We start from the raw sequence: 15,748 nt of genomic DNA, 5'->3' as shown, positions 1-15,748 counted from the left end.
TGTCGTCAGGAGTTGCGGTTGAGAATGCGTCAGGCGGTGAGTCTGAGAGTCACTGTGAGAAGCGGGACAGATACAATTGAAATGGGGTTTCAGAGAAACAGCTTCCAGTGCCCCGGCTCCCGGCTGTACCCGCTCACTCCAGCCTGCTTCTCCCTGACAGCCAGATGGAACCCAGTACAGGTAAGCTCAGGCAATCTGCCTCAGGCCAGCAAAAACTGCCTGTCTGTTCAAATCCACATGGAGTTCAGCAGCGCAGGTAAACTCAGCACTGATCAGGGACTGGGCTTGGCAGCTCCGGACTGCCGATCCTCTCTGTGTGTGTGAGAGATCCGGCTCTCTCACTAACTCAATCCCCCTCTCACTAACTCAATCCCCCTCTCACTAACTCAATCCCCTCTCTCACTAACTCAACCCCTCTCTCACTAACTCAATCCCCCTCTCACTAACTCAACCCCTCTCTCACTAACTCAATCCCCCTCTCACTAACTCAACCCCTCTCTCACTAACTCAATCCCTCTCTCACTAACCCAATCCCTCTCTCACTAACTCAACCCTCTCTCACTAACCCAATCCCTCTCTCACTAACTCAATCCCTCTCTCACTAACTCAATCCCCCTCTCACTAACTCAACCCCTCTCTCACTAACTCAATCCCTCTCTCACTAACCCAATCCCTCTCTCACTACCTCAACCCCTCTCTCACTAACCCAAATCCCTCTCTCACTAACTCAATCCCTCTCTCACTAACTCAACCCCTCTCTCACTAACTCAATCCCTTCTCTCACTAACCCAATCCCTCTCTCACTAACCCAATCCCCTCTCACTAACTCAACCCCTCTCTCACTAACTCAATCCCTCTCTCACTAACCCAATCCCTCTCTCACTAACTCAACCCCTCTCTCACTAACCCTATCCCTCTCTCACTAACTCAATCCCTCTCTCACTAACTCAATCCCTCTCTCACTAACCCAATCCCCCTCTCACTAACTCAATCCCCCCCTCACTAACCAATCCCTCTCTCACTAACCAATCCCTCTCTCACTAACTCAACCCCTCTCTCACGAACTCAATCCCTCTCTCACTAACTCAATCCCCTCTCACTAACTCAATCCCTCTCTCACTAACCCAATCCCTCTCTCACTAACCCAATCCCTCTCTCCTAACCCAATCCCTCTCTCACTAACCCAATCCCTCTCTCACTAACCCTATCCCCCTCTCACTAACTCAATCCCTCTCTCACTAACCCAGTCCCTCTCACTAACTCAATCCCTCTCTCACTAACTCAATCCCCCTCTCACTAACTCAATCCCTCTCTCACTAACCCAATCCCTCTCTCAACTAACTCAATCCCTCTCTCACTAACTCAATCCCTCTCTCACTAACCCAATCCCTCTCTCACTAACCCAATCCCTCTCTCACTAACCCAATCCCTCTCTCACTAACCCAATCCCTCTCTCACTAACCCAATCCCTCTCTCACTAACCCAATCCCCCTCTCACTAACTCAATCCCCCTCTCACTAACCCAATCCCTCTCTCACTAACTCAATCCCCCTCTCACTAACTCAATCCCTCTCTCACTAACTCAATCCCCCTCTCACTAACTCAATCCCTCTCTCACTAACCCAATCCCTCTCTCACTAACTCAATCCCTCTCGTCACTAACCCAATCCCTCTCTCACTAACCCAATCTCCCCTCTCACTAACTCAATCCCCTCTCTCACTAACTCAATCCCTCTCTCACTAACTTCAATCCCCCTCTCACTAACTCAATCCCTCTCTCACTAACCCAATCCCTCTCTCACTAACTCAACCCCTCTCTCACTAACTCAATCCCTCTCTCACTAACTCAATCCCTCTCTCACTAACTCAATCCCTCTCTCACTAACCCAATCCCTCTCTCACTAACCCAATCCCCCTCTCACTAACCCAATCCCTCTCTCACTAACTCAATCCCCCTCTAACTAACTCAATCCCTCCTCTCACTAACCCAATCCCTCTCTCACTAACCAATCCCTCTCTCAGTAACCCAATCCCTCTCTCACTAACTCATTCCCTCTCTCACTAACCCAATACCTCTCTCACTAACTCAACCCCTCTCTCACTAACTCAATCCCTCTCTCACTAACTCAATCCCTCTCTCACTAACCCAATCCCCCTCTCACTAACTCAATCCTTCTCTCACTAACCCAATCCCTCTCTCACTAACCCAATCCCCCTCTCACTAACTCAACCCCTCTCTCACTAACTCAATCCCTCTCTCACTAACCCAATCCCCCTCTCACTAACTCAATCCCTCTCTCACTAACTCAATCCCTCTCTCACTAACTCAATCCCCCTCTCACTAACTCAATCCCCCTCTCACTAACTCAATCCCCCTCTCACTAACTCAATCCCTCTCTCACTAACTCAATCCCTCTCTCACTAACTCAATCCCCTCTCTCACTAACTCAATCCCTCTCTCACTAACTCAATCCCCCTCTCACTACTCAACCCCTCTCTCACTAACTCAATCCCCCCTCTCACTAACTCAATCCCCCCTCTCACTAACTCAATCCCCCTCTCACTAACTCAATCCCCCTCTCACTAACTCAATCCCTCTCTCACTAACTCAATCCCCCTCTCACTAACTCAATCCCCCTCTCACTAACTCAACCCCTCTCTCACTAACTCAATCCCCCTCTCACTAACTCAACCCCTCTCTCACTAACTCAATCCCCCTCTCACTAACTCAATCCCTCTCTCACTAACTCAATCCCTCTCTCACTAACTCAATCCCCCTCTCACTAACTCAATCCCCCTCTCACTAACCCAATCCCTCTCTCACTAACCCAATCCCCCTCTCACTAACTCAATCCCTCTCTCACTAACCCAATCCCTCTCTCATTAACCCAATCCACCTCTCACTAACTCAATCCCTCTCTCACTAACGCAATCCCCCTCTCACTAACGCAATAATCCCCCTCTCACTAACTCAACCCCTCTCTCACTAACCCAATCCCCCTCTCACTAACCCAATCCCCCTCTCACTAACTCAACCCCTCTCTCACTAACTCAATCCCCCTCTCACTAACTCAATCCCCCTCTCACTAACTCAATCCCTCTCTCACTAACCCAATCCCTCTCTCACTAACCTAATCCCCCTCTCACTAACTCAACCCCTCTCTCACTAACTCAATCCCTCTCTCACTAACTCAATCCCTCTCTCACTAACTCAATCCCTCTCTCACTAACCCAATCCCTCTCTCACTAACCCAATCCCCCTCTCACTAACCCAATCCCTCTCTCACTAACTCAATCCCCCTCTCACTAACTCAATCCCCCTCTCACTAACTCAATCCCCCTCTCACTAACTCAACCCCTCTCTCACTAACTCAATCCCTCTCTCACTAACCCAATCCCTCTCTCACTAACTCAATCCCTCTCTCACTAACTCAATCCCTCTCTCACTAACTCAATCCCTCTCTCACTAACTCAATCCCTCTCTCACTAACTCAATCCCTCACTCACTAACTCAATCCCTCTCTCACTAACTCAATCCCTCACTCACTAACTCAATCCCTGTCTCACTAACTCAATCCCTGTCTCACTAACTCAATCCCTCTCTCACTAACTCAATCCCCTCTCACTAACTCAATCCCTCTCTCACTAACTCAACCCCTCTCTCACTAACTCAATCCCTCTCTCACTAACTCAATCCCTCTCTCACTAACCCAATCCCTCTCTCACTAACTCAATCCCCCTCTCACTAACTCAATCCCTCTCTCACTCAATCCCTCTCTCACTAACTCAACCCCTCTCTCACTAACTCAATCCCCCTCTCACTAACTCAATCCCTCTCTCACTAACTCAATCCCCCTCTCACTAACTCAACCCCTCTCCCACTAACTCAACCCCTCTCTCACTAACTCAATCCCCCTCTCACTAACTCAATCCCCTCTCTCACTAAGTCAACCCCTCTCTCACTAAGTCAATCCCTCTCTCACTAAGTCAATCCCTGTCTCACTAAGTCAATCCCTGTCTCACTAACTCAATCCCTCTCTCACTAACTCAATCCCTCTCTCACTAAGTCAAAACCTCTCTCTCTCAATCTCTCACTAATTTAATGTGTGTGTCTCTCTCTCTCAATGTCTCTCTTCTTTCTCAATCCGACTAACTCCGTCTCTCTCTCTCTCAATCTCACTTACTCAATCTCTCTCTCAATCTCTCAGTAACTTAATCTCTCTCTCACTTTCTCACTCAATCTCTCTCACACACTAACTCAGTCTCTTAATCAATCTCTGACTCCCTCTCACTCAATTTCTCTCTCTCTCTCATTTTCTTACTCAATCTCTCTCGCAATCTCTGAGTCTGTCTCTCACTCAAACTCTCTCTTTCACTCTCTCAAGCTCCCACAATCACTTTCTCATTCAATCCCTCACTCTCCCTTTTTCTCAGTCTCACTCACTTTCTCTCTCTCACTTTCTCGAAATCTAACTCTCTCACACTCGGTCTCTCTCTGTCAATCTGTGACTCTGTCTCTCACTCTCTCCCACTCAATCCCTCTCTCTCTCTCTCACACACAGATTTCTCACTCTGTCCCTTCTTGTTTTAGTTTTCTTGTCGTCATGTTTGCAATGTCAATCTATTCTCGGTCAACAACCACTAAACTCTGACTCTCAGACTGCCAATCCTTCTTCTCATCACACTCACTTAATCTCTGGTTCTCTCTCTCTTTCTCTGTCACTCTCTCTCTGTCTCCATTTCCCCTCTCTCTGCCTGTTTCTCTCTCTCCTCTCTCCCCGTCTCTCTCTCTCTCTCCCCGTCTCTCTCTCTCTCCCCGTCTCTCTCTCTCTCTCTCCCCATTTCTCCTTTCCCATCTTCTCCCCTGATCTCCCCCATCTCTCTCTCTCCCCGTCTCTCTCTCCCCGTCTCTCTCTCCCCGTCTCTCTCTCCCTCTCCCCGTCTCTCTTCTCTCTCCGTCTCTCTCTCTCTCTCCCCGTCTCTCCCCTCTCTCCCTCTCTCTCTCTCTCTCCCCGTCTCTCTCTCTCTCTCCCCGCTCTCTCTCTCTCTCCCCGTCTCTCCTCTCTCTCCCCGTCTCTCTCTCTCTCCCCGTCTCTCTCTCTCTCCCCGTCTCTCTCTCTCTCTCCCCGTCTCTCTCTCTCTCTCTCCCCGTCTCTCTCTCTCTCTCCCCCGTCTCTCTCTCTCTCTCCCCGTCTCTCTCTCTCTCTCCCCGTCTCTCTCTCTCTCTCTCCCCGTCTCTCTCTCTCTCTCTCCCCCGTCTCTCTCTCTCTCTCCCGTCTCTCTCTCTCTCTCTCCCGTCTCTCTCTCTCTCTCTCCCCGTCTCTCTCTCTCTCTCCCGTCTCTCTCTCTCTCCCCGTCTCCGTCTCTCTCTCTCTCTCTCTCTCTCTCTCTCTCTCTCTCCGTCTCTCTCTCTCTCTCTCCCTGTCTCTCTCTCTTTCCCAGCTCTCTCTCTCTCCCCAGCTCTCTCTCTCTCTCTCCCCGTCTCTCTCTCTCTCCCCAGCTCTCTCTCTCTCTCCCCAGCTCCATCTCCCTCTCTCCTCCCTTTGTCTCAGTCTGTCTCGCTCTCTGTCTCTCGATCTCACACTCCATCGCTCTGGTACACACACTCTCTCTCACTCTTTCACTGAAACATTCTCACTATCGCTCTTTCCCACATCCTTCCTGTTTCTCGATCGGTTTATCATATTCACATTCTAATTCATTATCTCACTGCTAAATATTATCTCACTGTTTCTCATTCCCACTCACCTTCACACGCTCATTCTCGCTCACTTCTTCTCGCTCACTCTCATTCTCGCTCACTCTCATTCTCGCTCACTCTCATTCTCGCTCACTCTCATTCTCGCTCACACTCTTTCACGCTCACTCTCATTCTCGCTCACACTCTTTCACGCTCACTCTCATTCTCGCTCGCGCTCATTCTCGCTCACTCTCATTCTCGCTCACTCTCATTCTCGCTCACTCTCATTCTCGCTCACTCTCATTCTCGCTCACAACACTTTCACGCTCACTCTCATTCTCGCTCACACTCTTTCACGCTCACTCTCATTCTCGCTCACGCTCATTCTCGCTCACGTCATTCTCGCTCACTCTCATTCTCGCTCACTCTCATTCTCGCTCACACTCTTTCACGCTCACTCTCATTCTCGCTCACACTCTTTCACGCTCACTCTCATTCTCGCTCACTCTCATTCTCGCTCACACATTTTCTCACTTACGCATGCTCACGCATTCTCACTTACGCATTCTCACTTACGCATTCTCACTCACTCGCTTTCTCACTCGCTTTCTCACTCACAACACATTCTCACTCACTTTCTCTCACACACTCATTCATCTCACACTCATTCATTCTCACACTCATTCATTCTCATACTCATTCATTCTCACACTCATTCATTCTCATACTCATTCATTCTCACACTCATTCATTCTCACACTCATTCATTCTCATACTCATTCATTCTCACACTCATTCATTCTCTCACTCACTCATTCTCTCACCTCACTCACTCATTCTCTCACTCACTCATTCTCACTCAGATTCTCATCATCAGGTAGTATTGGGGAAGCCGGGTGGGGGGGGGAGCTGCAGAGGGACTTGGACAGGTGAGGGGGAGTGGGTAAAGAAGGGGCAGATGGAATTTAATGTGGAAAAGTGTGAGGTTCTGCACTTTGGAAAGAGGAAACGAGGAACAGACTATTTTCTAAATGGGGAAAGGCTCAGGAAATCAGAAACACAGAGGGATTTGGGAATCCTTGTTCAAGATTCTCTCCAGGTTAACGTGCTGGTTCAGTCGGCAGTTAGGAAGGTAAATACAATGTTAGCATTCATGTCGAGAGGGCTAGAATACAAGAGCAGGGATGGACTTCTGAGGCTGGATAAGGCTCGGGTCAGACCCCATTTGGAGTATTGTGAGCAGTTTTGGGCCCCGTATCTAAGGAAGGATGTGCTGGTCTTGGAAAGGGTCCAGAGGAGGTTCACAGGAAATGATCCCTGGAATGAAGAGCTTGTCGGATGAGGAACGGGTTGAGGACTCTGGGTCTGTACTCGATGGAGTTTAGAAGGATGATGGGGGGATCTTATTGAAACTTACAGGATACTGCGAGGCCCTGGATAGAGTGGACGGGGAGAGGGTGTTTCCACTAGTAGGAAAAACTAGAACCAGAGGAACAACCTCAGGGTAAAGGGACACTCCTTTAAAACAGAGATGGGGAGGAATTTCTTCAGCCAGAGGGTGGGGAATGTGTGGAACTCTTTGCCACAGAGGAGGCCGGGTCACTGAGTGTCTTTAAGGCAGAGATAGATCGGTCCCTGATTAATAAGGGGATCAGGGGTTATGGGGAAAAGGCAGGAGAATGGGGATGAGAAAAATATCAGCCATGATTGAATGGGGGAGCAGACTCGATGGGCCGAGTGGCCTCATTCTGCTCCTGTGTCTGATCACTCACCTGTCCCACTCACCCTCGTCACTCATGTTCTCACTCACACTCTCAATCCCACTCACTTCTCACTCAGAGACGCTGCCATTCTCGCTCACTCAGACATCCACCAACTCGAGAATTCCTTCACTCACACACTGTCAGTGCTGAGGGAGCGCCGCACTGTCAGAGGGGTCAGTGCTGAGGGAGCGCCGCACTGTCAGAGGGTCAGTGCTGAGGGAGCGCCGCACTGTCAGAGGGTCAGTGCTGAGGGAGCGCCGCACTGTCAGAGGGTCAGTGCTGAGGGAGTGCCGCACTGTCAGAGGATCAGTGCTGAGGGAGCGCCGCACTGTCAGAGGGTCAGTGCTGAGGGAGTGCCGCACTGTCAGAGGGTCAGTGCTGAGGGAGCGCCGCACTGTCAGAGGGTCAGTGCTGAGGGAGCGCCGCACTGTCAGAGGGTCAGTGCTGAGGGAGTGCCGCACTGTCAGAGGGTCAGTGCTGAGGGAGTGCCGCACTGTCAGAGGGTCAGTGCTGAGGGAGTGCCGCACCGTCAGAGGGTCAGTGCTGATGGGAGTGCCGCACTGTCAGAGGGTCAGTGCTGAGGGAGTGCCGCACTGTCAGAGGGTCAGTGCTGAGGGAGCGCCGCACTGTCAGAGGGTCAGTGCTGAGGAGTGCCGCACTGTCAGAGGGTCAGTGCTGAGGGAGTGCCGCACTGTCGAGGGTCAGTGCTGAGGGAGTGCCGCACTGTCAGAGGGTCAGTGCTGAGGGAGCGCCGCACTGTCAGAGGGTCAGTGCTGAGGGAGTGCCGCACTGTCAGAGGGTCAGTGCTGAGGGAGCGCCGCACTGTCAGAGGGTCAGTGCTGAGGGAGTGCCGCACTGTCAGAGGTCAGTGCTGAGGGAGCGCCGCACTGTCAGAGGTCAGTGCTGAGGGAGTGCCGCACTGTCGAATAGTGCCATTAGATAAAATTGTATAATCGATGGATTATCTAAGTTTTCAATGAGAAGAAAAGCACAATATCAATCTGATATTGTTGGGGCTTATCCTCCAGTAACCTCTGTCTCTCTCTCTCTCTCTCTCTCTCTGTCTCTCTCTCTGTCTCTCTCTCTCTCTCTCTCTCTCTGTCTCTCTCTCTCTCTGTCTCTCTGTCTCTCTCTGTCTCTCTCTCTCTCTGTCTCTCTCTCTCTCTGTCTCTCTCTCTGTCTCTCTGTCTCTCTGTCTCTCTCTGTCTCTCTCTCTCTCTGTCTCTCTCTCTTTCTCTCTGTCTCTCTCTCTCTCTCTGTCTCTCTCTCGTCTCTCTCTCTCTCTGTCTTTCTCTCTGTCTCTCTCTCTCTCTGTCTCTCTCTGTCTCTCTCTCTCTCTGTCTCTCTCTCTGTCTCTCTCTGTCTCTCTGTCTCTCTGTCTCTCTGTCTCTCTCTCTCTCTCTTCTCTGTCTCTCTCTGTCTCTCTGTCTCTCTCTCTGTCTCTCTCTCTCTCTCTGTCTTTCTCTCTCTGTCTCTCTGTCTGTCTGTCTCTCTCTCTGTCTGTCTGTCTGTCTCTCTCTCTCTGTCTTTCTCTCTCTGTCTGTCTCTGTCTTTCACTCTCTCTCTCTCCAAGGACAGCACGGTGACACAGTGGGTTAGCACTGCTGTCTCACAGCACCAGGGACCCGGGTTCGATTCCCAGCCTCGGGTCACTGTCTGTGCGGAGTCTGCACATTCTCCCCGTGTCTGCGTGGGTTGCCTCCTGGTGCCCCGGTTTCCTCCCACAGTCTGAAAGACATGCGGGTTAGGGTGGATTGGCCGTGTTAAATTCTCCCTCAGTGTGTCCGAGCAGGAATCGGAACGTGGAGGACTCGGGGATTTTCACACCAATAAATAAACTTCGGAAAAGTTCAGATTCTTATCGTTTCCGAGTATTTCTCTCCTGCTGTGATGGGCCCCCACACTGCTCTGTGTCTGAGTGGCGGGGACTCCAGTGTCTGTGTCCCGGCTGTCTGGGTCCCAGGTATCTGGGTCCCAGGAGTCTGGCTCCCGGCTGTCTGGGTCCCAGGTGTCTGGGTCTGAGGGTGTGGAGAGCCTGCAGAAGGATCTAGATAGGCTGGGCGAATGGGCAGGAACGCAAATGGAATTTAATGTTGGCAAGTGCGAGGTGGTCCACTTTGGTAGGAAGAATGGTAGGAAGGACTATTACTTATGTGGAGAAAAACTGCAGCAGGCGACGGTGCAGAGGGACCTCGGGGTCCTTGTGCATGAGTCGCAAAAACCCAGCTTGCAGGTGCAGCAGGTGGTCAGGAAGGCGAATGGGATGCTGGCCTTCATAGCGAGGGGGATTGAATATAAAAGCAGGGAGGTCTTGCTGCAGCTGTATAGGGCATTGGTGAGGCCGCAGCTGGAGTACTGTGTGCAGTTTTGGTCACCATACTTACGCAAGGATATTTTGGCCTTGGAGGGAGTGCAGAGGAGGTTTACTAGGCTGATACCGGAGTTGAGGGGGTTGAGCTATGAGGAGAGGCTGAATAAACTAGGCTTGTACTCGTTAGAGTTTAGAAGAATGAGGGGAGATCTCATTGAGACGTATAAGATGATGAATGGGATGGATAGGATAGAGGTGGAGAGATTCTTCCCGCTCAGAAAGGACAGTAGGACTAGGGGGCACAGCCTCAAGATAAAGGGGGGAGGTTTAGAACGGAGTTGAGGAGGAACTTCTTCACTCAAAGGGTGGTGAATCTCTGGAATTCTCTGCCCGTTGAAGTGGTGGAGGCTGCCTCGCTAAATATTTTTAAGACGCGGGTTGATGGGTTTTTGATAAGAGAGGGGATTAAGGGTTATGGGGAGAGGGCGGGAATGTGGAACTGAGCCACGACAGATCAGCCATGATCTTATTGAATGGCGGGGCAGGCTCGAAGGGCTAGATGGCCTACTCCTGCTCCTATTTCTTATGTTCTTATGTGTGTCTGGGTCCCAGGTGTCTGGCTCCTGGATGTCTGGGTCCCAGGTGTCTGGGTCCCAGGTGTCTGGCTCCTGGATGTCTGGGTCCCAGGTGTCTGGGTCCCAGGTGTCTGGGTCCCAGGTGTCTGGCTCCTGGATGTCTGGGTCCCAGGTGTCTGGGTCCCAGGTGTCTGGGTCCCAGGTGTCTGGCTCCTGGATGTCTGGGTCCCAGGTGTCTGGGTCCTAGGTGTCTGGAGTTACTCCCTCCTCTGCTGGTTCCGGAGTGACCCTCTCCTCCTCTCTTTCCAGGGATTTTCTCGGTGGTCCTGGTTTCTCTGCTCCTCAATGTTCGGGAAGTTTGTGCCCTCCACCTCCGGGATGGTTCCATCGGGATGTCCATCCAGAAGACATACGAACTAACCAAATACCTGGAGAGGCAGCTGCAAGTTCTCAGCCTCAACTATGTAAGTACCAGCATCCGGAGAGCTCGCTCACCGCTCACCAACACCCCGGCTTAACCCCTCACTGACCCCAGGCTCCAGCCCCAACGCCCTGTCCCCAGTCCGATCCTCCCTCTGATGCCCTTTGTCCCAATTGACCCCTAACCTGACCCCCGTTACCCCCTTCACCCTGGCATTGACCCCGTCCTGATGCCCCCACCTCAATGCTTGAGGCCTCACTGAGCCTCAGCGAGAAGCCGACCCCCTCATTCCTCCTCTCCTGACCCCCTCATGATCTTCTGCGTGACCTCTCACCTTTCACCATTCCTACAGTGTAGAAGGAGGCCATTCGGCCCAGCGAGCCTGACTCACAATTCAACACAGGCAAAATCCCCACAAGCCCATCATTTACCCTCGCTAACCCCCCCCCCTCATACTAAGGGGCAATTTAGCATGGCCAATCCACCCTAACCTGCACATCTTTGGACACTAAGGGACAATTTAGCACGGCCAATCCCCCTAACCTACACATCTTTGGACACTAAGGGACAATTTAGCATGGCCAATCCACCCTAACCTACACATCCTTGGACACTAAGGGACAATTTAGCATGGACAATCCACCCTAACCTGCACATCTTTGGACACTAAGGGGCAATTTAGCATGGACAATCCACCCTAACCTGCACATCTTTGGACACTAAGGGGCAATTTAGCATGGCCAATCCACCCTAACCTGCACATCTTTGGACACTAAGGGGCAATTTAGCATGGCCAATCCACCCTAACCTGCACATCTTTGGACACTAAGGGACAATTTAGCATGGCCAATCCCCCCTAACCTACACATCTTTGGACACTAAGGGGCAATTTAGCATGGCCAATCCACCCTAACCTACACATCTTTGGACTCTAAGGGGCAATTTAGCATGGCCAATCCCCTAACCTACACATCTTTGGACACTAAGGGACAATTTAGCATGGCCAATCCCCCCTAACCTACACATCTTTGGACACTAAGGGCCAATTTAGCATGGCCAATCCACCCTAACCTACACATCTTTGGACACTAAGGGGCAATTTAGCATGGCCAATCCCCCTAACCTACACATCTTTGGACACTAAGGGACAATTTAGCATGGCCAATCCCCCCTAACCTACACATCTTTGGACACTAAGGGGCAATTTAGCATGGCCAATCCACCCTAACCTACACATCTTTGGACTCTAAGGGGCAATTTAGCATGGCCAATCCCCCTAACCTACACATCTTTGGACACTAAGGGACAATTTAGCATGGCCAATCCCCCCTAACCTACACATCTTTGGACACTAAGGGGCAATTTAGCATGGCCAATCCACCCTAACCTACACATCTTTGGACACTAAGGGGCAATTTAGCATGGCCAATCCACCCTAACCTACACATCTTTGGACACTAAGGGGCAATTTAGCATGGCCAATCCCCCCTAACCTGCACATCGTTGGACTGTGGGAGGGAAACAGGAGCACCCGGAGGAAACCCACGCAGACCCGGGGAGAATGTGCAGACTCTTGGGCCGATGGTGACTTGAGGCCAGTATCGAACTGGGTCCCCGGCACCGTGAGACACCAATGCTAATCAGTGTGCCATCATGCCACTAGTCACTGCTTCCCAACCTAAAAACAAGCCTATAGTTTCAGACTCTATGCTGTATGTTAGTTGTCCGCCACCGTGCTAACATATTACCCCCAACATCATGAACTCTTGTGTTTTAGTACTAATCTTAATGAATCCTTTTGGAAATCCATTTACTGATTCCCCTTTCACTGCTTAACAACAACTGTTATTTTGTGTCTTTGTCATACAACTTTGCTATCTCACCCGAAATACCAAGGGAGCTTGCCTTGTTCTGGTTTTAGGGCTTTTGGGCTTAACTAGACCACTCTGAGAATCTGAGCATGTTATGATCACTCTTTCCTGGTGGCCCATTCAGTGCAAGGTGTTTAGATAACCACTCGATACCTTCAATTCCAAAATCAACACAAAACACCCCAGAACCAAACACTGACCCAACGTCAACCCCAAGTTTGAGGGAGGGTGAGATAGTGCGTCAGACCAACCAGGAGAACAATGAGATATCTGCTGGGCAGGTACCCAAAGACAAGGACAGGGAAGAGTTAGTGAGGAAGGGGGACGGGTCAAGAAGGGGTCAAAATGGAACGAGGGAGCCCTTGTTTTGGGCGCACGGTGGCACAGCGGTCAATGCTGTTCCCTCACAGTGTCAGGGACCCGGGTTCGATTCCTGGCTTGGGTCACTGTCTGTGTGGAGTCTGCATGTTCTCCCCATGTCTATGTGGGTTTCCTCCGGGTGCTCCGGTTTCCTCCCACAGTCCAAAGATGTGCAGGTTAGGGTGGATTGGCCGTGCTAAATTGTCCCTTAGTGTCCAAAGATGTGCAGGTTAGGGTGGATTGGCCATGCTAAATTGTCCCTTAGTGTCCAAAGATGTGCAGGTTAGGGTGGATTGGCCATGCTAAATTATCCCTTAGTTTCCAAAGATGTGTAGGTTAGGGTGGATTGGCCATGCTAAATTATCCCTTAGTTTCCAAAGATGTGTAGGTTAGGGTGGATTGGCCATGCTAAATTGTCCCTTAGTGTCCAAAGATGTGTAGGTTAGGGTGGATTGGCCATGCTAAATTGTCCCTTAGTGTCCAAAGATGTGCAGGTTAGGGGGATTGGCCATGCTAAATTGTCCCTTAGTGTCCAAAGATGTGCAGGTTAGGGTGGATTGGCCATGCTAAATTGTCCCTTAGTGTCCAAAGATGTGTAGGTTAGGGTGGATTGGCCATGCTAAATTGCCCCTTAGTGTCCAAAGATGTGTAGGTTAGGTGGATTGGCCATGCTAAATTGCCCCTTAGTGTCCAAAGATGTGTAGGTTAGGTGGATTGGCCATGCTAAATTGCCCCTTAGTGTCCAAAGATGTGTAGGTTAGGGTGGATTGGCTGTGCTAAATTGTCCCTTAGTGTCCAAAGATGTGTAGGTTAGGGTGGATTGGCTGTGCTAAATTGTCCCTTAGTGTCCAAAGATGTGTAGGTTAGGGTGGATTGGCTGTGCTAAATTGTCCCTTAGTGTCCAAAGATGTGTAGGTTAGGTGGATTGGCCATGCTAAATTGCCCCTTAGTGTCCAAAGATGTGTAGGTTAGGTGGATTGGCCATGCTAAATTGCCCCTTAGTGTCCAAAGATGTGTAGGTTAGGGTGGATTGGCTGTGCTAAATTGTCCCTTAGTGTCCAAAGATGTGTAGGTTAGGGTGGATTGGCTGTGCTAAATTGTCCCTTAGTGTCCAAAGATGTGTAGGTTAGGGTGGATTGGCTGTGCTAAATTGTCCCTTAGTGTCCAAAGATGTGTAGGTTAGGGTGGATTGGCCATGCTAAATTGCCCCTTAGTGTCCAAGGATATAAGGGTGTTGAGGTTCCCCCGCTGCTGTTCACCCTGTCCTGGCTCCCCTGTTGACCGTCTCTCTTTGTCCCCCACGCAGATGGACTACCTGGGCCCCCCGTTTGACAACCCAGACTTTGACCCTCCGCGGTTGAACCAGACGGAGGGCGTGCCCAGCGCCACGCTGGAGGTCAGTGTGTGGCGTAACCTGGATGACCAGCTGCGATTGATGGAGAACCTGCGGGCCTACAGCCTCCTCCTGCGGTGCCTGAGTGACGTGAACCGAGAGCTGGCCAGCCCCACCCTGAGACGCACCTTCCAGCATTTCTGCACCAGCGTCCAGGGCCTGACCATCTCCATCACCGGCCTGGTCACCTCGCTGGGCTACCCGGAACCCCCCACTCTGCCCCCTCCGCCAGGGGCCCGGGCACGGGGCGGCCCCCCCACCGAATTCCTCCGCAAGTTAGACCACTTCTGGCTGATGAGGGAGCTGGAGGGCTGGCTGCTGAGATCGGCCAAAGACTTCAATCGCCTGAAGAAACGCCTCGGGGGCCTGGTGAGCCGGCTGGACTATCGGGGCTTGTGAACTTGGACCCTTGCTGGATGGTCGCACCGGTCTGCCGTTAACTAACACCCACCTGACCTCACACACACACACAAACATTCCTGCTTCCTCTGCCGAGTGCCCCCTCCCTTCTCCCCGCAACCCTCGGTCTCCGTCCCAATGACCTAGAAGGGCGGAGGTGAAAGGTCACACGGACTGAAAACCGCGTCCCCCCCCCCCCCCTCAAAACCCACCCCCCCCCCCCCTTCACCACCCAAACCAAGATGCCACCAGCCAAGATCCGAATGCCCACTGCACCCAGGGCAGGTTGGCGAGTGTGGTCACGTGATCGTCTTCAATTCAAGATGGCCGACTATTTGTAATGGGCTGTGGGGTGTTGTTTGGGGGCGGGGGGGGGGGTGTGAGGGGGTGCTTTGTGAAGGAAGAGGATCAGGAGTGCAGGGGAAAGATGGGTAGAAAGGGGCAGGAATTGTCCTCCTCCTTTGCTGGCGGGACAGAGGTCAGACGCTGGAAGCCCAGAGCAGGCCCCGAACTAGGCCCCCAAGCCTGTCACCAGGGCGCCCAGATTCTGAGGTCAATGACCCAGCAAAGAATGGGTGAGAGATCGGGAGGCCAAGAAGACATGAGGAACTGCTGAGGGACAGAACACCTTGGAAACACGGGGTGGAGACAGGACAAAAACTGCCCCAGGTCCAGAGTGGACAGAGGGGAGACCAGCCAGGGTTCCTGCTCCTGATCACTGTCCAGTGATCCCTGGGTTAGAGAGAGGGGAAATCAGCCAGGGTTCCTGCTCCTGATCACTGTCCAGTGATCCCTGGGTTAGAGAGAGAGAGAGAGGGGAAATCAGCCAGGGTTCCTGCTCCTGATCACTGTCCAGTGATCCCTGGGTTAGAGAGAGAGAGAGAGAGGGGAAATCAGCCAGGGTTCCTGCTCCTGATCACTGTCCAGTGATCCCTGGGTTAGAGAGAGAGAGAGGGGAAATCAGCCAGGGTTCCT

At 51.6% G+C, this 15,748-nt stretch overlaps 1 protein-coding gene across 1 annotated transcript; it reads left to right on the top strand.

The window, feature by feature from the left end:
• Positions 1-10: 10 nt before the first annotated feature.
• clcf1 (cardiotrophin-like cytokine factor 1) lies at positions 11-14,938 on the top strand. Its single transcript, XM_080185071.1, has 3 exons — positions 11-180; positions 10,639-10,793; positions 14,288-14,938. Exons 1-3 carry the CDS (start codon positions 165-167, stop codon positions 14,771-14,773), a joined length of 657 nt encoding a protein of 218 aa, XP_080041197.1. The 5' UTR covers positions 11-164; the 3' UTR covers positions 14,774-14,938.
• The last annotated feature ends 810 nt before the right edge of the window (positions 14,939-15,748 follow it).

Source organism: Carcharhinus amblyrhynchos, unplaced genomic scaffold, assembly GCF_965287045.1.
Source record: "Carcharhinus amblyrhynchos unplaced genomic scaffold, sCarAmb.v2.hapA chromosome_1193, whole genome shotgun sequence".
NCBI classification, from domain to species: Eukaryota; Metazoa; Chordata; class Chondrichthyes; order Carcharhiniformes; family Carcharhinidae; genus Carcharhinus; species Carcharhinus amblyrhynchos.
The sequence above is the reverse complement of the archived record's forward strand: the minus strand, read 5'-3'. Positions and strand labels throughout refer to the sequence as shown.